A 22,444-nucleotide genomic window follows, 5' to 3' on the forward strand; every position below is an offset into this window, starting at 1 on the left:
GTATTCCATATTTTACTACCAAAAATATCCAATTTAAATACCAATTTTGGCACTGTTTTAGAAAACATTATGCATTTTTAACTCAATTAATATTACTTTACTAAGTAAGTTTAAACGTAAGGCGTGAAATGGAGAAAATGTATTTACTTTTAAAAATTATCATAAATAGAAATAAATATTCAAAAAATTACACTTTTACCCTATAATGTTTCAATTGTAATGCATATGAATGTGGCAATTGTTTATTTTATTATGTACACTGTTATAAAGGAAAGTAATGATGTTCGTTAACAGATCATTTATATTCTCTTATCCTTTCACAAACTTCTAAACCCATTAGCAAAGAGTTAAACATTTATGTAAAACGTAGAGTTCTTCTCGTAATACGACCATGGTTGACATTCTATCAGTTTTCATCACGTTATATGATTATATTTGTAATCGTACGTTTATTATAACTTAGTCAGAATTCAATCAAGGGGCTCTGTCGCAAGGAAATAGGAAACAAACGATTCATTTACCAGAAAAATATTAATTAATTTATTTATTCATTCATTCTCATTTAGTCCCTTCAACCATTGCTCACATCTCTTCAGCTGAGTTTTATTAAATTACGTCTCATCATCCATTATTTGCTATCGCGTGTTGATGCCGATCCCATGTTAGAATCCAAACAAAGCTCTCCGACCTTTGCGATACTAAAATAGTAAACTAACCAATTATAATTAAAGCATAGTAAAAAGCATAGTTAGTATGGTTTTCTTTCTTTTTTGTGTTTAAATCCAATTGAACCAAATAAATTTAGATGTAACATTCTCATGTATCAAAACTGGATTAGAACTATAAAATATACAAATATTTTCCTTCGTATTTGTAGTTATGTAATGACATAGATACCAATTTATTGTGGTTAAGTCTGGAAATGATCACTATCTTTGAACCGTGGAAAGAATAGTAAGCTCTTAGAATATTTTGATTTAATTTAGCAAAATAATATTCCTCGAAAGGAAAAAAAATTTTAATTCTAATCTCAGTGTCATTATTACACATATTTGGTATTAATAATAGAAGAAAAGTTGTTTAAATGGTAACCAATTAGTATTAATTAACATAAACGTCAAAGTTCCAATCGAGCAAACTTTAACAAAGAAAGATGTACAACCAATCATTGCTTTTACAACTAGTTAATTAAGAATGATCTATCAATTACACTTGCTTGTTTAAGAACAAAACTGTATACTCTTTGTTCCAAAGACAACTACGTAAAATAGTCTCAATATCGAGTTGTTAATTACATGCAATTATCCTCGTGAATTTACGTAATAAATTGTTACTATCAATGTTGTAGATCACATTGAAATATCTACAAAGGGTCTTTTCTAATATGTCCCCGCATTCACAAAGATCGTAATTAAAGCGGTTAATTCATTGTCAATTGAAAAGCGGGAAATCCTGAAACTCTGGTTGGTCACTTTTAACCGACGAATCACGAGTTTGGCCACCTCCTACCTATATAAGGTGCGTTTTCCACTCGTCTTATCTTATCAGTGATAAACGCGCGCCGCTTGATCTGGGCTTGGACTTCGCAAGCTCGAGTTAATTTTTTCCAAGAGCAAGCAGCGCGAAGCGCTGCGCAGCGGGCAAGCACCGCGTGATCTAACCCATTCTGAAAATGTTGTTGATCCTACAACAGGAGCACACACACATAGAATCGAATCACTCTGGGCGTCGGCAAAACGGCGTAATAGGAACGAATGCGGTACAAGTCGCAACTTGCTAGACTCATACTTGTGTGAGTTTCTGTGGAAACATCGCCACCAAAACACAGGTTTGTTCGAACAAATCCTGGAGGACATTAAAGCGTTCTGGCCACCAGAATAGTACATTATTTTTAACATCTTTCATTACTAATTTGTGTTTTTTCGCATAAATGAATAAACTCGTTTTTCAATTGTTTTTGCAAATTATTGTCAAAAACCTAGCTTAACCTAACCTCAATTACCTTTAGAGATTACATTTGTAGCTCTAGTAACGTAATCTAACTTATAGAAATTAAAATAGAGAATGCGGGGACATACTAGAAAAGACCCTCTACAAAGTCAGCAACAGACCTTTATAACTTTATAAAGAGAATCAAGAATAAATTGATTAATAATACTAGTGACCGCAGGGCCGGCCAACGCAAGAGAAACAATCCGCCGGGTGTTGTAGAGGCCAAAGGACCAACAGATATATGCGCAGGTTTAGCTAATACGGAATCGAACAGAGGAAGTTCAGATGTACATACAGGACTGATCTTGAGATGAATATTTGTAGAACATTTCTTATCCTTAAGTGCCATATTTGCAGGAAGGATGCAAACGCTGGCGGTACTGGTGTTGGCGATGGCCGCGGTGGCGCAGTCCCGAAGTCTTGCAGGAGAAGGACTGATCTTGAGATGAATATTTGTAGAACATTTCTTATCCTTAAGTGCCATATTTGCAGGAAGGATGCAAACGCTGGCGGTACTGGTGTTGGCGATGGCCGCGGTGGCGCAGTCCCGAAGTCTTGCAGGAGAAGGACTGATCTTGAGATGAATATTTGTAGAACATTTCTTATCCTTAAGTGCCATATTTGCAGGAAGGATGCAAACGCTGGCGGTACTGGTGTTGGCGATGGCCGCGGTGGCGCAGTCCCGAAGTCTTGCAGGAGAAGGACTGATCTTGAGATGAATATTTGTAGAACATTTCTTATCCTTAAGTGCCATATTTGCAGGAAGGATGCAAACGCTGGCGGTACTGGTGTTGGCGATGGCCGCGGTGGCGCAGTCCCGAAGTCTTGCAGGAGAAGGACTGATCTTGAGATGAATATTTGTAGAACATTTCTTATCCTTAAGTGCCATATTTGCAGGAAGGATGCAAACGCTAGCGGTACTGGTGTTGGCGATGGCCGCGGTGGCGCAGTCCCGAAGTCTTGCAGGAGATGAAGAAGATGTACGTCTGGAGACTCCACCGAGCAACTTCATCGGAGAGGGAACTAACGAGTTGGCGACTACTTTACTCCAGGTCAGTATGGAACAGGGAACTTCCACACGTGCTCTCCTGTAGGAACAAGCATTGCGTGATGTTGCATCTCTATGATGTCGCATAGCTTATTAAATTACTGTTACCTAGAAACATTTAATTACATTTAATTTTGTACATGAGTATATATTCTTTGAGTATGCTTTATTTTTAAAATATGGGCAAACAGAATACAACAAAGCTTATTTAAAACGAATTAAATTCACTAAAAACTGTGACAATTGATTCCGACGCAGTTCCGATTGTTATCCTATTATCTGGAGAGCGATAGTAGCAATATATTTAATCCGTCAGCTTGGCAATCCTCATAAACCAATAACAGCATTTTGAACATTTTTCATCGTTATGTGTTGCAGAAAAGTATAGCAATACGTTTCGAGGATTATATTTTGCAATTCATTTAATAAATTCTTTTACAGATTAGAGTGTTTTGTTCAGAACCAAATGACTTAATAAATAACTACTTCATGCAGGTGAATTAATACATGAACACTCGCCTTCGGCTCGCTGGGGGCTACGCCCCCAGGCCCCCAAAGTAAACGCTTGCAAATTCGGGGATAAGCGGAATTCGGTGACTGGTTAAGTCCGGACATTAAGTAAATGACAAGGGATTTAAAAATTGACCTTTTTCATAGATTTTTTTCCGGATTCGTAAAAACTTTTGACTTTGAGGGCATTTTGCGGTTAAACCGTTAGAGATACGACAAAAAGTGACTGGACCTTTCTTGTTGGAAATTTAATTTTGTCTTTCGATTGTGTCCTCAGATCTGATCTACGACCTATGGTTTAGCCAGAAATGAGCTCGGGAGAAAAGTCTGCACGGGTCAGCTATCTTGAATTGTTTAGTATAAACATAATAAAAACCGAACTCAAGGCAGTATTTTAAGTCGAACAGGGGGTTTAATATCACCAGGAGACTATCTAGTCAAGGCGAGAAATTCCCTGGGTGGGTGATTAATGTTAAGGAGGTTAAGACAAGAGGGGGTTTAATTTCGTCAGGATATTGTCTGGTCATATGAACAAATTCCCAGGGGGGGTTAACGTTACCGGGGGATAAGTCTCCAGGGGGTTATCTGGTCATACCAGGATCTTCCCAGGGGGGGGGGTTAAGAGATTTGGTGACTGGTAAAATTCGGACATGAGGTCATGGCAGGAAATTCCCTGGGGGGGTTTAATGTTACCAGGGGGGTTAACACATCAGGGGGTTGAATGTACAGGAGGTTATCAGGTCATACCAGGAAATCCCCGGGGGGGGGGTTAATATTACCGGGGGTTAATGACACACTTGGGCCTTTTTTAGAGGGTATTGTGTCTGTGAACATAATAAATATTCCTCTGTCCCTATCTACTATTGACGCTTAGCTAACGCTCAGCCAACTCCCGAAGTCACTGAACCTTTTCTGTAGATCACGTGATTTCCTAAATCCCGTTTAAAATTTGTTTTGAGTTACGACCAACCGTTTAGCCGCTATCAAGCCCGGAATGTAAATTTTTAGGCGAAAATGTCCAATATTTTCACTTAATCGCGTTTTGCGGTCAAACTAAGGGAAATATAGTAAAAAGTCACTGGACCTTTTTTGTAGGTCATCTTATTTCCTAAATAAAACGTTAGTCTTATTTTGACCTCCGACCAATGGTTTCGCCGCTATCGACCCCAAAAACAAAAGTTTCGCGTAAAAGTTACAACAAAATTGTACATAATCACGTTTTTCGGCCAACATTATACTCTTGTTACATCTTCACTAAGAATATGAAGCTCATATTTCTCAGTTTAATTTATTTAGAGTTACTCTTGAGATATCGTACCCACACTGTGACGATTTCATTCCAAGTGAAGTTTATGTCCTAGTGATATATCAGAATTTCCACGTCTGATATGATGTTTTTCCCTTCATCCACTACAGACGCAAGTTCACGATTGTATATTATTAAAGACCAACTACATTAATCTGTACAAAATATATTGTAAACATGTTATGAAGAAGGTAGGAGATTTGTCAACGTTGAAGGCCTGGAATACTCCTGACTGTAATAAAATGGAAATTCAATATTCAGACGTTTACACATTATTCAAGCGCCTCGAAATTGCATCGCTGCAACGGAGCATTTGATGCATACAAATATTGCACCATCTGTGCACTTGAAAGACGTCATTCCGAAACTAGAAAATGCATTTTTTATATTGTAGGTGTTCGTAAAAAATTAACTCCTTCGGAAATGATCTTAGTTTACCGGGGTTCTATGTTGTATAATGGTTAATCTAAACGGTGTTAAACAAAATGTCAGACCCTTGGAGTATGGCATGGTTTCAAAACCGTAAATTACCTGTATGCCTGTGCAGATATTACTATTTTGTTTGTTACAAATGACTAGTCTTTGTATTACGAATCACTCGATGTTTTTGCGAATTTAATTACAATTCAATTATTTGTCCTACTCTGCACAATTGGGGTACACAGTGTTCAATTCTGAGCACCTCCACAAGCTGTTTGGCACAGTTTATTTATTCCAATCTAATTAGAACACATGCCCTGAGGAAAGTTTCACCGTTACTCTACTTTCGCCCGATACTGCCACTTATATCGGATCAGCCGGGAGAGATTTGTTGGCGACGTAGTCACCGGTTATATTTACCGGAGAGAGGGCTGAGCTGGTGTAACGACCCGGTATCAATGTCAATGGCACTGCCAGGCTAATGGGCGCCTGCGGCCACACTCCTGCAGAGGTTACTAACCTGAACCTGCACAACCCGCCATCCCACCCGCAGGCAGAACAACACGCTAGTGATACACGCCATTTTAGTTGAATATTTTATATAACTTGCTGGAAAGTCGGAAAGTGCGTGTCTTTTTTAATTCAATAAAACGAAAATTTGGTTATCACAACATATGCGAACTTAGATATTTATCTATTACAACGTGGCGAGTGTAGATTATTTTAAATTTTTACAACAGTTGTAACTACAATAATCAAAGACCAACAGTTTATAATTAAAGTTTTCCTTAATCAGTGAATTTCATTAGTGAATAATCACTAACATTTCATTGCTTCAGCTTGGGTCAAGGTAGAACAAAACCATTATAATTTCTTAAGCGTAGTTGATCGAGCTGGCAGTTGCAAAATTAAATAAGAGTACCGACATAATAAAAAGGATATAATGTAGAAAAAAGTCAGTCCGGGTACAATATTTTGCTCAACTATATATATAGCACCCTTCATCAGAAACACACTGATTTAATAAAACATAGAAACTGAACTCAAACCAAGAATTAAAAACATAACAAAAAAATTTCTGTGAACTCGAAAATTAAAACATGAACACTGGTTTTTCTGTTTTGTTTAATTTTTAAACTACTTGGAAGAGTATTGAAGCCGATATATATATATATATATATATATATATATATATATATATATATATATATATATATTATATATATCATTTAAATTATTATATCAAGACAAAATATTAATGTTTCTTAAAATTATAATTTAATTCAATAATGATAATTCTTGTTATAATTAGTAAATTTCGAATATAACAGTACAATATTAAACCATAGATGAAAAGTAGTTCAAGTGAAGCTACGTGTTTGTCCATAATATTAATTTAAGTTATCTGATGAATTAACGAAATCTTCTGTTGGGCCAATTCCAGATTTACAAGATGAAAGTAAATAATAATGAGTAATTTAGCCAAAGGGAACTCCCTTCGATCGTAGAGTTTAACTTGCTGCTTCAAAGGGATAATAAGATCGCTTTGATCAGATTCTTAAGATACGGTACTAAAATTTTGTTACGTTAGTTCCTAAACCCTTTTTATATGACATTTACTATAATCAATGAAATACAAATGAAATTAATTTTATTGCATAACTAGTTTCCAGTTTAGACCAACAAATCCGGTATGGAAAGTGGAGATAAAGTAAACAATACTTAAAATTAATTATACGATTATTAATAAGAGATAAAGATGTTATGACGTTGGAAACCAGTGAGGAGACTAAATTAAACTACATTAAATTTAAATATCTTTATTTGAGGTAGAGTTGTTTTAGCCTCTTCCACTGAATGTCAAGATATCATGCACCCTCGTATGAACAATATTATTAAAATTTACTCACAAACGAAAGAACATACGCACCACAAATTAAGATACTCAATTTAATTTATAAGTTACGTTTACTATAGTTAAGAAAACTTTAAAAAAATTTAAATAATATATTAACATATTAAATCATAATTACTATAGTATATTATTTAAATTAATACACACTTCTACTTAGTTAAACTAAAAACTTTAATTAATTTACAAATACATCATCTTATATCATCTTTTATATAACCATATAATAAACTCTATATGGTTATCTTGTACGAGTGTCACTATTAAAAAATAATGTAAATTTAGAACTGCAATTAGAAGTTTGAGCATCCCATAGCTTATCCTTCCTTCCACTAAATTTAACGTATCTAAATATTTCCTTTAAAATATAGATTTTAGGCACCATATTCTATGTTACGTCGCTGCGTGTTACCGGTAAAGTATACAATCACGTGTTTGACCTTGATCCACTCTGCTGAACTCTAATATAAAATCTGTACGATAGGGGTTCGTAGAGGAGGAGAAGGACTTCGTGTTTTCGCCGTTGGGCTATTCCGTGGTGCTCGCAATCATGGCGGAAGGAGCGCGAGGCGAGACCCGCAATCAACTGGTGGCCGCATTGCGCCTGCCTGAGGACACATACGCCGTTCGCCAAAACTACAAAATGATCCTGGAGTCCATGAAGGTATTTGCTTAAGACAATGGACTGTTAATGCCATCAAGCTTCTTGTATTGAGTGTTGCCTGTGATGCGTTGTCGATGAAACCTCTATTTGTTAAACTAAAATAATCATACCACCGATCATTTGAATTATTTTATGTAAAACATTGATTTACTGTTTACGTAATATCTATGTTTCAGCATTTTAGAATAATGATAAATTAAAAGTTTTTTTAATTTAACTATGAATGAGAATGTGCATATTTAATTACCGGTATTGTCTTAAAATGCTGATATTTTAAATTGCCTCAGTAAATGTCAGACAATTATTTATTTTATGTCTTTATTCCTAATTTACTTATGAAGTCCACATATCTATTTTAGGATAGGTGGTCCATAAATAAACCAGAATTCAAGAACTGGTTTTATGTGTATAAGAACTACACCGTTGATGAAAAATATAAAACAATCCTGTTGGAAAACTACTTAACAGAAGTAAAACATGTTGAGAAGGTCAGTTACGATTTGGACTTTGACAGTGAAGAGAGTGTGGAAGAAAAAGTAGGTGTGACAGAGAAAGATGTGGAGAAGGAGACTGAAGTTGCCTCAGAAGAGTCAAGAGAGTTAGAAGTATCAAGAGTGGAGGAAGGTACTCCATCAGTGTTTGATGCCAGTAAGGATGTGGCGACAGCACTCACAGCTAATCGTATCCTGGATAGTGACAGCCCAGGTAAAAATTGTTACAGTGTTTTACAAATCCTTCTTAAATATTATAAAAATAATTATATCTTAAACCTAAAATCTTAAGTATAATTGTTGTACTAAATGAATAATATGTTTTTAAGTTCATATAAATAATTCTTCAAGAAAATTGTTAACCACCTCAGCAGCTCCATTAAAAAATTTAACCTGAATTGTGCAGCAAAGAGCATTTCATACTGTAAACATTTAAATTGAACATTTTGACTATATCTTTATCTTTTATCAATATTATTAGGATATTGGCTATTTTTTATAATGTAGGATTATTAAGATTATTGTTATTTGTTTAAAATCTACTTTAAAATCCAATTATACTAAAAAATTATTGTTATTTTAAAAAAAATATTTGTTTACTTTTAAATACCCATCACAAAGAATCAGTCATTACAACTAGACAAAAATAAAAGTTGTTTAGATCCTATGATAACTTGCAGGTTTCTTAGTCACTGGACCACTGAGATATCATTCAATAACTCTCCGATATTAACAAAAACACACAAACTATCCATACTCATTTTGAAGATCCATCATCGCCTACAAAGGGTTAGGATCAATATCTTAAAGTTTTGGAATATTTCTTTTCTACACATGACCCAAAGCTTCATAGTATGCATTAGGAACAATGAAACTCTCCTGCGTATTACAAAATTCTACTAATTAATGATAATATAAAATTATCTACACAGTGTAAAGAAAAAGTGCTATCTGAAATTTAGTTGCTTAAACCATTTTCTCGTTTATTTTAATATACGGTTACCTATATAGTGTAATAATACGTCTGAAAACATATACTTTGCTTTATGAAAAGTGTTAAAAGTGTCTTTTAGTTTAGAATCATTGAAATGTTAACATATATTTTTAGGAACAGAACTGGATTCTGAAACAAAAATGATTATCTTTAATGGATTCTACTTCCGAGGAAATTGGAAAACCCCTTTTACCTTGACCAAAGATGGTGAAAAGCAAAGATTTTACAAATCAGAATCAGAAAAGAAGCAAGTTTCCATGATGCAAACATCAGGCAACTTCGACATCGGAACTGTCCCAGAGTTGGATGCTGTGGCACTGGAACTACCTTATGAGGTCTGTTACTTGTTCAGTATTTTTCTTTTATAAGATTCTAGATGGTGGGTGTCTAAGAGAGATTACCTATATAATACTACATAATTTATGCAAGGACCATGTTTAACATTGATTATTTGCTTAATGTAATGCTTTTGTAAGCTAATCAGTTTTAATTTTTCCAATGCTAACATTAGGATCTTAGTACAAATACAATCCAAACATGTCGTTTGAACTTCAATTTACAATTTTTATTATAAAGAATCAACTTTAACTGACAAAACAAGCCTAAGCTATTGCTCTAAGACTTCAGCATATCGTTAATTAAGCTAAAGAATAGCTTAGTTTATTATATTGAAATAAACATTTAAGTAAGACATGTTTAGTTGTTTTTGTTTAGTAACTTTTAAATTTTCAATTTATTCATAGCAATGTAGCTGGTTATTAATGCAAAATGTGTACATAAAAGAAGGAAAATTTGAAACTTTCTGGATAGTTGTGAAGTTGAAAAGTATTTTCCTGTCAAAACATGAAATTTATAATTGTTAATAATATTACAAACCTCATCAAATTTCTTACTGGAATCACAAAATGATTATGTTCATACTCAAACTGGCATATTGAAGAATAAAGACAAATAAAGTCAAATAAAGAAATTATTATTTACGTTTCTATTTTATATACTTACATTTCCTTTTTGTTACAGGGCAACCAATATTCTATGCTGGTGCTGCTGCCAAACCAAAGAGATGGCCTCAGTAAGCTGACCTCTGATATCACAGGATTCTCCCTAAATCGAGTCTACAAACATCTTGTAAATAGGCCAGTGGAAATACTGCTACCAAAATATCAAATACAAACAATTAGTCATCCTGAAAAACTTTTACAAAAGGTAAGATCTCCTTTTATACTTATACATTGTAGTTCAAAATACTAATAGCATGTAATATAGATTAAATATACAAGGTTCAATACTTAAAGTTTTTTAAGAAAACGTAAAACTCCAAAATAAACCATTCTTATCAAAATCAGTTGAGTACAACAGTTCAATACTGTGGATAAACTATTTATTTACTTATTTGAAATTAAGTTGTACTTAAGAGACTGTTCTTAATGTTATTTTTATGTCTTATCCACTTGTATAAATTACTATGAATACTTGTATCTGGTATTTTTACAATTCAGAGCATTAACTAACATTCATCAACAGAAGTTTCTCTATCAATTTTGTCTGGTGGGAATGTGTGATAATATTGCCCGAACTAATTACGCAAGTGATATGTTGAACTTACAGTATGGAGTGTCAGACATCTTCACGAGTGACGCAGACTTGAGCGGTATAAGCTCAGACAAGCTGAAGATGGGAGCCCTGGTGCAGCTGGTCAACATCCAGATTGATGAAGGCTCTGCAGATGCAAATTTCCTAACAAGTAAGCTTTATCACTTCCTGATGAAATGTTTAAAAAAGTAAAAAATGCAAAAATAACCCATTAATGTTTTTAAGGCTTTAGTTATACAGAATTAGAATTTTATGTGTTGCTGTTTATATTTCAGCAAAAAAATATTTATAGCTTCCACTCATAACCAACCAAAAAATGTTATAAAACCTGATTGGTCGCTAGAAAAAAATAATTATACTCCTTAACAATTTTAATACAACCATTAATTTATAAACTAATATAAAGGTAACTCAATAATTACAGCTGCTCTTTGTTCCAAACTTTAGTCCAATTGAGTTGAGATTAATAGATTTGAGAGTAGCACATAATTTCTACAAATCAGATATTATATTACAACACTTTTTTTAATTTTACAAAAACATGTTTAGTAAAGGCGCCTACGATCTGAATAGAAAGTCTGTGAGAATATCATTAATTAAATGTAATAAAGTAAAATTTGTACAGTTGTTTGTCAACTTGTTTAACACTCCAAAGTGGTTAAAACGTTTGTTATTGTACAACACTTGCTTGAAATGAAGGAAGTCATTTTATTTTTCCAAGCATAGTCTTGTGTAGTGCAAACAAATTCCAAAAGTTGGCCATGACGTATTTAAGAGTGTATCACATATTGTAACAAGTTTCATTTTTATTCTGCTAAGGAAACCATGTAATAAATAATGCAAAATGTAACAAAATATGGGTATATGGAGCCCAAAATAAGACAAATTTAGATATGATATGATGTGATATTTAGAAATCCCTCAATATAAATGTCACTAAACGGTGTTTGTGATAGAACAGTAGAAAATATGATTTAATTCAGTTAACCCGTTGACCCATTCCTATGGGAAAGAGATGTCCATGCATGTTGTATCATAAAGAACAACATATGTGTTTTTACAGATTTTATCTTAGAATAGTCTATTATGAAAACACAAAATGTATTCATGAAATCTAAATTGAACTAACACATTCCTAAAAACTAGTGTACAAGTCATGCTTTATAAGTAGTCTAGTACCTAAAAACTACTGTTATGGGGTCAAAGGAAGGAAGTGTTATTAAGTCAGCCTGAGAGAGATGTTTGACGGCACATGATGAAGTTGAGGACAGTATATCGCTGGAGGGTGACATAAATAGACACATAATTTTCTTTCCATCTAAGATTTTAATAAATACAATTTATTACTCCATTACTCCATAAATTGCTCGGATTTTCACAATAATCCTCCTAATGGCTTAACAATGTTTGGTTTTGTTTATGTAGGGGTTTTTTGCAATGTTCTGGTAGTCAATAAACGTTTAAAGAGTAAAATAAACCTGTAATCGTTATTCTGAGACTATAATTACCTTCTTTGTGTAGCAAAAGGAAACACTTCCAAACCCATCCTTTAAAACAATTATCAAGTGCTGATCTTCTTTTCAAGATAAAAAAAGAAATTAGCCTCATATTTCAATGTGATAATATGTTCTTTAATACTTGTGTAATGTCTAACACTTACATTTATCACATTTGTAGAGTTAAATTTTAATGAGGTTCTGATATTTTTCAGCAACACTAGCTGCTGCCACAAGAAACAATGCTGAGAGATTTGTTGCTGATCATCCGTTCCTTTTCTTCATCAGAGATCAAACCAAGAATCTGATTGTAGCAGCAGGAAAAGTAGTTGATCCTGAGTTTAAAACCAGTGATGAGTTAGCTCCTTAATTGACTGATATTTGTTAATGCTATTGTATTTATTTATTTAAAAAGTTTCTTAATTTTGTTTGTTTTATTTTCACTAGAATAAACTACTATCAATTTATAAAAAATAGTACTGGAATTATGATTTTATTGGAGTATTAGCAATGAAGCACGAATACTGGGTGAATTCAATTTTCAAGGTCACTAAACTTAATATTTTTATCTATACTTTGTTTAGTATTTCTACTCCAGTAATCAGTTTTAGGATTTCCATCAATGTGTAAAAGAGGAAGAGATATTAAATTTAAAAAGAGAGAATAGATAAATCATTGATAGTCACAGAATCCTCTTCATCTAACATTCCATAGTAGTATCAGCATCAAAAAATAGTAACATTTCTTGACACTAAATTCATGTTCAATAATACGACACTTAATTTAATTATTGTTACAAAATCAAATCTGTGACCAATGTAATGAGTACATATTTAACCATATAATTGCAAAATAGATTACCTCTATTGAGGCCATTTTTTCCAGATTTTGCAAGGATAATTTATAAAAATTATAAAAAAATTATGGTTGCCTGTAAAGTCGGTTTTACGGGCGAAGATTTTACGTGACGTCTTTTTCTCGGTAGAATATTTATTGATATGAATATTATTAAATTGCACAATAGGAACAAGGAATTGAATGAAAATAAGAATTGCACAAATTTTAACTATAGAAATATATTTTGTTTACTAAAACATTGTACATAATTTGAAATTAATTAAAATTTGTTATTGTAAATGGTAAAGTTGAATAAAACATTTACTAAAATTGGAATTTGAAATTCTTGCTAAACACAGTTAAATTCTAACTCCGCGCGTGGTGATTGGTCGGTTTTAGTTCGTTTGTTTGGTCGCACTGTTATGACAGGTTAGAGGTTATAGTTTGTTATTTTAAATGTTTGACTAGCAATACGCGCTGTTTCTTCTCAATCGACTGAATTACGATTGATTGCAGAGTGATTTAAACTAATAATTTACTTAACACTATCAACATTTGTCAATAGTATGACATAACCTATAAACTCAGTTTCTCAACTTTTGTGTCAATCTAACAATTAATCAATCATAGTTTACGATAATGAAATATCAGTGTACAATTATTTACCTTTATTGTTGTAGTTGTTGTAAATGACGAATCTAAGCACTCCACATTTTCACGAATAAACATAGTTATCTGCTTTATCCCGTGCGGCGGACCCACAGTTATCTGCTTTATCCCGTGCGGATCCCGTGCGGCGGACCCACTGGACGGGCATCGTAACGTTACCGGGCGTTACACTTTTTCATGAGTGACTCCGAGCCGCAACCTAATTTAAGACCTTGTCACGTCAAAAACACTACAATTTATTTCATAACGCATTGCCAATTAATATAACACAATGAATGCGGTGGACAGTCGCTGATACTATCCTGGCTGTCCTAAGGTCTGCACATAATAGGAATCTATTAGATACAGAATATTTCTTTGTATATACATTCAAAGTACCTGTGACATTTAGTAGTACCTACCTGTAATACATAGTACCTGTGACAAATGCATCAGTTAGGAACCTTTGTAATACCAGAGATTTTCTTCAGATAATTTTTATATGTCAAAGCTGAGGTCAGCCAACTCCAAGATTGCAGTGACACTTCAAGAAAGAATAGTCCCATTTCACATGTAATCAAACCCCTGAAGGTTCAACAGGCCAAGTAAATATGATCATACAGCATTAAGTGGAATTATCTCTCATACCGTTAATCTTGCACCAGTCTTCAATATAATTCAAAATATGTACTTTGGAGTGACTCACATATAGTATGGTCACCTATTGATTGTACTTTGACATAATCAGCAAACCTGAAACAGTTAACATTTACAGAGTAAGCAAAGTCACTAACATATAATTTAAAGAGAAATAGACAGTCGTGATCCCTGTGGGACTTCAGATGTGGCAGTAAATGGCCTGGATGTAATACTAGTGAACATAACATGAAAGGTTATCACAAATAATATTCAAACGCGGAAAGCCGACTCTCACAAATTCCAAAACCTTTGAGCCAAAATATGTCAGTGACTGATCGTATCAAAAGCTTTGCTGAAGTCTATATATGGTGTTTGTGATAAAACAATAGAAAATATTATTTAAATCAGTTAAGACACATCTTGCAATATCAGCCTGCAAAATCCTGTGAGAATGCCATCAAGATGTAATCATCATAGATGAGCAAGTTGGTGGCAGCTGATTTTCCCTTAGAAAGCTGTGTTGCTGTGGAGCAATGACATTGTTAAAGAATAAACTAATCACATCAAGTACCAAACTGTCAAAGAGTACATGTTGTATAACGACTGGTCTGTGGTTACAGACATCAGCAGGTTTTGCACACTTATGAATCACTACAATGTAACAGAACTACAACCTGTCAAGAAAGATGCTGTCATCAAGTAGCATATTAATGATGATAAAAAGCTGAGGTACAAGAACAGATTGATAACAGGTCAGAGCCAGTACCTTTGAAAGGATCCAGTAATATTAGTAACTACTTCAACACTAAATCTACAAGACAAAGGATGCTTTAAATGCTGTACTCAAACTGTGGAGAGTGGCACAAAAGGCCTAAAGGCGGAGTTGAATTAGCCAGTAAAAAGGCTCGAAAAGTTCACAAGGTAATATTTATGATGATCACTGATGAAATATTAATCAGAATGAGTGGGCTCAGATATAGATATCAATCACAACCACTGGCACGACACCCATGGAACAAAAGTTAGCTGGATAATCAGAGTTAACTTTTTATCTGTTTTTTACCATCCTACTAACTAAAAGAGTGACTGGAAAAGACTAAAAACTATGTTCAATGAAATATAAAATGCTGGGGCTCCAATATTCAGTGTCTAAAAAGAATGACATTTAATCCAGATGTGAAGTGTATATGAGCAAGAGGTTTTAATTGCAGAACCTCTTCTTCACAGGTTTCCTGTATATCGGATTGACAGCACAAGGATAATATAAAGAAAAGATATGGTTTACCTTTAAATTAGAGTATTTATACAAGGTACAGTTATACATTAATCCATGGTATAAGAGCCATTAACTATTGTCACATCAAACATTCTTTCCCTTATTAGGAAGGTGCACAAATGTATCTCTTTTATATACACATTCCAGAAGGTATCACTTTCAAAAAATAAACATGGAATGAAATTTAAAATGTCAAACACTTTATACTTTTGTTCTTAAAATAAGAATTAATTTATTACAGTATTTTTCAAATATTCATATTGATTTCTTTTTGGTTTTTACTTGATTTACAACATTTCATTTCTTGGCTTTGTCTTTAAGGCTTTACAAAAATGTCTAACAAAGAGAGAAATACTGCAGCAAAAAGTTAGGCTCCCCATTTTGACAACTTAATGCATGTCCAGAAGCAGCACATCACTTAACACAGATACTGCAATAGTGTGAATAAAGTTGAAAGGACACTCACAAGGATGAGTGCTCACTACCAAAGCTGAGTTAGGTCCCCATTTGTTTATTAAGTTTGGTTCCCAGACATGAGTGCCTGCCCACGTAGTATTACAATGTCAAGTGGGCACTCACAAGGATAAGTGCTCACTACCAAAGCTGAGTTAGGTCCCCATTTGTTTATTAAGTTTGGTTCCCAGACATGAGTGCCTGCCCACGTAGTATTACAGATGTCAAGTGGGTACTCACAAGGATGAGTGCTCACTACCAAAGCTGAGTTAGGTCCCCATTTGTTAATTAAGTTCAGTTCCTAAACATGAGTGCCTGCCCACGTAGTATTACAGATGTCAAGTGGGTACTCACAAGGATGAGTGCTCACTACCAAAGCTGAGTTAGGTCCCCATTTGTTAATTAAGTTCAGTTCCTAAACATGAGTGCCTGCCCACGTAGTATTACAGATGTCAAGTGGGCACTCACAAGGATGAGCTCTCACTACTAAAATAAAGATAACTTTACTAAATTAATTTATTTTCTGATAGAAAGTCTAGCATTATTACATAATTGATGAATTCCCTGGCTTTAGTCACTTTTTTCAACTAATCACCTTACAGCTCAGTTTTCTCTACATAGGATGATTGTTGGAGTGTTTGGGGCTTGCTGAGTATTCAAAGTTTTTGCAAGCCTAAACAAGAGGGAGTACCACCCCTGCCCTCTTTAAATTGTACAGGCTGAAACAAAGATTGTCTCCCTTTTTTCTAAGGTGGCACAACTGGGACAGTATCCGCTATATCTCCTTGTGTGGCTGTACCAGAGGATCATCAAGGAAGTGGCCCCAGACTCCTTACCTATCCTGAATATCCTGTCACTACAGATGCTGTGCTTAGGTTCATATTGGATTAAAATGCAGTGAGAAGTTTCCCCAGCTTCTTGTACCAAGTGAACAAAAAAGTAGTTTGATATTTCACCTTGTCTGAAAGCCATGTTGCTTTCAGGCAAAACCAGTGGTGGTTCATGAGTGTGAACACTGAACTAGTTCCTCAACTGGGAATTACAACTGTTAGGGACCTAAAATACAGCAAGGAAGATCTGTTTACACCTTCATTGTGGCATGAAGGTGACCAGTGACTCATATTGCACTTATAGTTGATAATCCTACTGGATTTCATCAAAACTACTCTAATCTACGGAATATATATGTTTAGCAGTTTTTTTTTACCAATTTATTGGAAACTAAAGTGGACAGAAGTCTATTATTTTATAATTACTACAAAAATAGTATTATTAATAACATTTAGGTGAGAGTCATGGGTATTGATGGCACATATGAATTATTTTGTTCCCACAATTCTTCATGTAAGGAATTAGTCACATGTAACTCCATGCCTACTTCAGCTGCTCTTACTGTCTACTAAATTATTGTATCAGACTCCAAAGTACAGGGTAGATCTTTACATTATTTGTCATGTTTTGGAGCGTTATTGCAAATATAATGCATCAACAAGTCACTGTTGACTCACATCACAATATGACAAAGACTACCAGATTTATCATTGCAGTAACATGTTGATTAGTTATTAAAAGTTTTTAAAGACATTTAGGCATATATTAATTAACATTAACATGATGTTCACTAAATAACTATTATAAGATGATAAATATTAATAAATATAATAAGATGATCATATTTTGTCTTGTTAATGGTTAGAGTTTGAAAACAAATTCTCTATTTAAGCTTATTACTTTTATTCAAACCACAATTATTAAGGATACTTACATTATGACCAAACTATTATTTACTATTTAATTCAAAAATCTTTTTTTACTCGGAACAAATGATTTGCATGGTAAATAAGTTTAAAATATTGTATGAAGAAATTTACAAAATGGCTTGTCAATTTTTGTTCCTCTATTACATTATTTGTAGAGACCATAGGAATTAAATTAGATCCAGATAGTAAAACAATGATATATTTGTAACAAATCAAAAGTAACAAATAATATGACATATAACATATAAATATTTACTTAACTTAATAAATACAAATTAAATTCGAACGTTTCAAAAACTAATTTTACTTATAAACTTGATAATTATTCTTTAATTATGACAAAAATCCACAAGAGGTATTTGTTATTGAAATATTGCAATATCACTCTTGTCCATTGACAACACACATTTCAGTGGCAACACAATTACTAAAAGATAAACAGGAACAATATGTATTTATAAAAAGCAGAGATGTATAATATGGTATGGTAATAAAATGAGAATTCATTACTAATTATGCTAGCCAACCATGTGATACACATTCAGATTATAAGTTACATTGAGATACAAGCTTCCAAAACACATAGATTCTACCAAGCTACACACCACACTGCCAAAGAATATATTTCGTTATTCAGTGTAGAGCTAATTCTAAAACTTAAATAAATTCTATATTTTGTTAAATTTTATGTCAAGAATTTTGAATAAATTCAATTAATTTTAAATTACCATTTCATTTTTTGTTGGAAATTCTATATTTCATAAGATTTAGGCAAAGGTAACTAACCAATCATGCAGCGATAACATTTTTACTTGCCTTTATCTTTAAACACATTAGAAAAGAGATCTTGTGTTATAAAAGATTTTTATGTAGAACATTCTGCGATATAAAGAATCAATGATGGAATATTTTGCATTACTTAAATACTTCAAATTCCCTTACTAAAAAATTTTACTAATAAAAATAATTTTCGCTTGAGAGTTAATCCATTTAATGTGGGTCCTCAGACGTGATTGCTTGGCCATCTCAATAAGTATTGTTATATCTGGGAAAGGCTCTCTTTTAGTATGAGTAGTTAAAAAGAGCTGTTCTTACACTTTGATCTACCTCACAGTAGCTATTGTTATAAAATCAAATATGTTTAGTTTTTCATTATTTAGCTTCAATATAAGTGTAATTATCTCAGGTGAGGTTCAACTTAGGGGCTTTCAATAAAACACCAATTTCCGCATAACATACAGGTTATGTTTGTCCAAACAAACTTTTTTGTAATTGTCTTCCTTACATAGTAAATTAAATGACAGATTTTACCCTCAATGTTATTAAAATGTCACTCAATGTATGGAAACTTTTATACAAAGGAATTGAATTGGAGACTTGAATTTGGTTTTGTTCATCTAAAAATCACAATAAGTTTCATTACTTGCCAGAAAACAAATGTAACTGGTTTCATTCAGACTACAACAGTCATACAAAAGCCAATTTATACCTTAAAACTTTAAATAAAAATGTATTTACTCATAATCAAGTACAAGGATTCAAATATTACTTTACAATTTAATTTATTTCACTTAAAAAATCAATAATTACATGTTTTATATAGGAAGGTTATTATACAGGTATTAATGTTTTAATTCTTTTTATAAGCTTTCCTTCATTCATGAAACAGACAATGGGCCTAACACTGTGTACAGTACTATGTTGTTCTGCTACAGTGTCCATTGTGTGCTCCCGTTACGTCACAGAAATAGTTGATTTATTATTTCTTTTGGAAAATTTAGCATATTGAGGTTACTAACATAGAAACTTCTTCTCTAGTCATGGGTGTGTTTGTGTTTACATCGAGTCTTACATTGACAGAAAATTACAAAAATGCTTGCCACCAAGAAATGTACGCTATTGCAGTATCAGCTTTTAAGATTACACTGTATTACATTTTTTTCTCAGTACTAAAATATTCCTACATAGGAGAAGAAATTGAAAATTTGTACCATATCTAAATGTTGCTTAGTGTTTAAACATTGCCCAAATACTGGCGATTGGAAAATCGCTGAAACCAAGAATGTATGTTTGTAAAAGGATTAGCTTTGTTATCATTACTATCATGTTACAAGGACTCAAAAAGTGATCATGCAAAAGTGAACACTTAGAAAGTACTGACAATTACTTTCGAACAATCGTTTCAGAACTAGTTAGCTGAAAGCAAAATTTTTATTCCTCTCATATTATTGTAACTGATTCACAATTTTATTCAAACTTCCAAAAGGAACACTAAATTTTCATTGCATTTATTGATGTCCACAGATCTAAAGTTTATTAAATTATGATCATGTTTACCAACTAAGTTTCCAGTTCATACCACACTGAAAAATGGAGATTAAATTACTGTTATAGAATGTAAATGATTTATATTAGATGTTTATACTTATATAAATTATTATATTAAATTAACACGATTAAATTACTGAAATATTTACCTCTTTGTAGAGAGCAACTTCAGTCATAAGGTGTTGTACCAACCAATCAGGCAGATTGGGTTTAACATATGATGACTGAAGATGGCTGTCTACAGTGATAACGAAATATATCAAGAATTTCATTATCTACGCAATGGTTTGACACGGTGTGAACCGGAAAACATAGGTGATATTCATTACACTGGCCCCATAAGCCTATGAACTTAGAATGATGTTTATTTAACTACTGTAAAAAAACAAAAGGTTTTGTAAAAGTGCATGTACCCTGTGATATTGCCATAATTTGGAATATGATGTTATAGCTGGTTTATGGTTTGAATTTAACAAACTGAGTAATGTTGTTGCTGCTATGGTTAGATTTTATATGCATGTATGTATTTAGTTATGAAATAAACAAATATAGTACAAGTGAACAAATACTTTGTGTTTAGACTAATTGTAAATACAAACTTAAATTAAATAAATATGAATACAAAATTATACAAAATATAGTGATAAACTTCAATTATTCATAGAGTGTACAACCATTAAAATAATACTTTAATAACTCTAAGATGAAATCAACTATTTTAACTATCACTTTGACATTTACAATGAACGGATACTCAACGCTATTTAGAAACAAGATACAAACAAAATAACACATTAGATACATATACTTGCAATGCACATACAATTTCATTACCTAAATAGAATATACACAAGTTATTAGAACACTACCTAAAGAGATTTCAGATTTTGTATGCAAAAACTGCCTAGTTAGATAATAATTTAGTATACCGAGTACTATTCATTCAAACATATTGCATTTCATCTTTCAGTTGAAATATACCTAAAACATACATTTTTACCATAATATAACATTATAACTTTTTTAACAATGAGTTTTTACCGCCATTTCTAAATTTTAACTATCAATGTGTGTGCTTATAAGACATCATTAACAATAATGAAACAGTCAGAAATCATCTTAATATAAAGAGTATATCCACACAAAAATTAATTTCTAAAAGGAAGATCACCAGCATTCAGTCTCAACAGTTTATTCACTGGCAAGTTGTTTGACGAAACACCTACAAATAGATTTGCCAAGTGTTTTGTCAGAACTAAATATTTGTTACTATTCATGGAATGTGTAATTTTATCTTCCTCTATGTACCAAACTTTTCCATACATACATCCAGGGCCGTGCGCAGAATTTTATTTAGGGGGGGGTTCTATACTTATTTTATGAAATAAAAAAGAAGAAACTTAAATAAGTAATAGATTAAAAGTTAATAGGTATGGAAAATGAGTTTATTATAAAATTGTAAAACTACATACTTTTAATACATTCGTAACTCATTCTTTAAACAAAGTAAAAACTTTTTCAAATAAAAACATATGTGATCTACTCTTTCAATAAGTTGATGCGTCGAGGTACAGAAAAAATTCATCTAATACTGAGTTCACATCTACTTCAATGTCTCGATGAATGTTCAGTGATGCCAATCCGTTCAATCGATTTTCACTCATGGTAGAACGCAAATAATTTTTCGTGGCTGCAGGAGGACTGAGCGCTGCACGCTCCGTCGCTCTATCGCTCTGGTCCGCGCATGCACGCTCTGTTTTTGGTCCCGCGCGACCAATTGTGTAGCGCGTCGGAGCTCCAATTTTTAAACAGTATATAACACAAATCAGGCGGAAAGCGCGCGCAATCAAACGATTGGAAATATTTGCGCGCGCATGCGCGTAAACTGACGGCACAATAGAGCACAATTAAAACTGATATATGGAAACAATATGATATATATCCCAATCTTCAAGGGGGGGGGTTTGAACCCCCAAAACCCCCCCCCCCATGCGCACGGGCCTGCATACATCACAAATATGTTCCAACACATTTCTGTTCGTGTTATTAGAGGTAACAAGAGTGCTATCTGTGTTTG

General features: G+C 33.1%; 1 protein-coding gene across 2 annotated transcripts; it reads left to right on the forward strand.

Annotated features, from left to right (window-relative positions):
• The first annotated feature begins 2,740 nt into the window (after positions 1-2,740).
• Positions 2,741-12,850, forward strand: LOC124360712 (serine protease inhibitor 42Dd-like). Of its 2 annotated transcripts, XM_046814547.1 has the most exons (8): positions 2,741-2,823; positions 2,959-3,044; positions 7,673-7,852; positions 8,212-8,557; positions 9,452-9,672; positions 10,358-10,543; positions 10,946-11,081; positions 12,642-12,850. In XM_046814547.1, exons 1-8 carry the CDS (start codon positions 2,760-2,762, stop codon positions 12,794-12,796), a joined length of 1,374 nt encoding a protein of 457 aa, XP_046670503.1. In that variant the 5' UTR covers positions 2,741-2,759; the 3' UTR covers positions 12,797-12,850. The 2 variants fall into 2 exon arrangements, with proteins under 2 accessions (XP_046670503.1, XP_046670502.1); XM_046814546.1 differs by lacking the exon at positions 2,741-2,823 and having other exon boundaries at positions 2,886-3,044.
• Positions 12,851-22,444: the final 9,594 nt, after the last annotated feature.

Source organism: Homalodisca vitripennis, chromosome 4, assembly GCF_021130785.1.
Source record: "Homalodisca vitripennis isolate AUS2020 chromosome 4, UT_GWSS_2.1, whole genome shotgun sequence".
Classification (NCBI taxonomy): Eukaryota; Metazoa; Arthropoda; class Insecta; order Hemiptera; family Cicadellidae; genus Homalodisca; species Homalodisca vitripennis.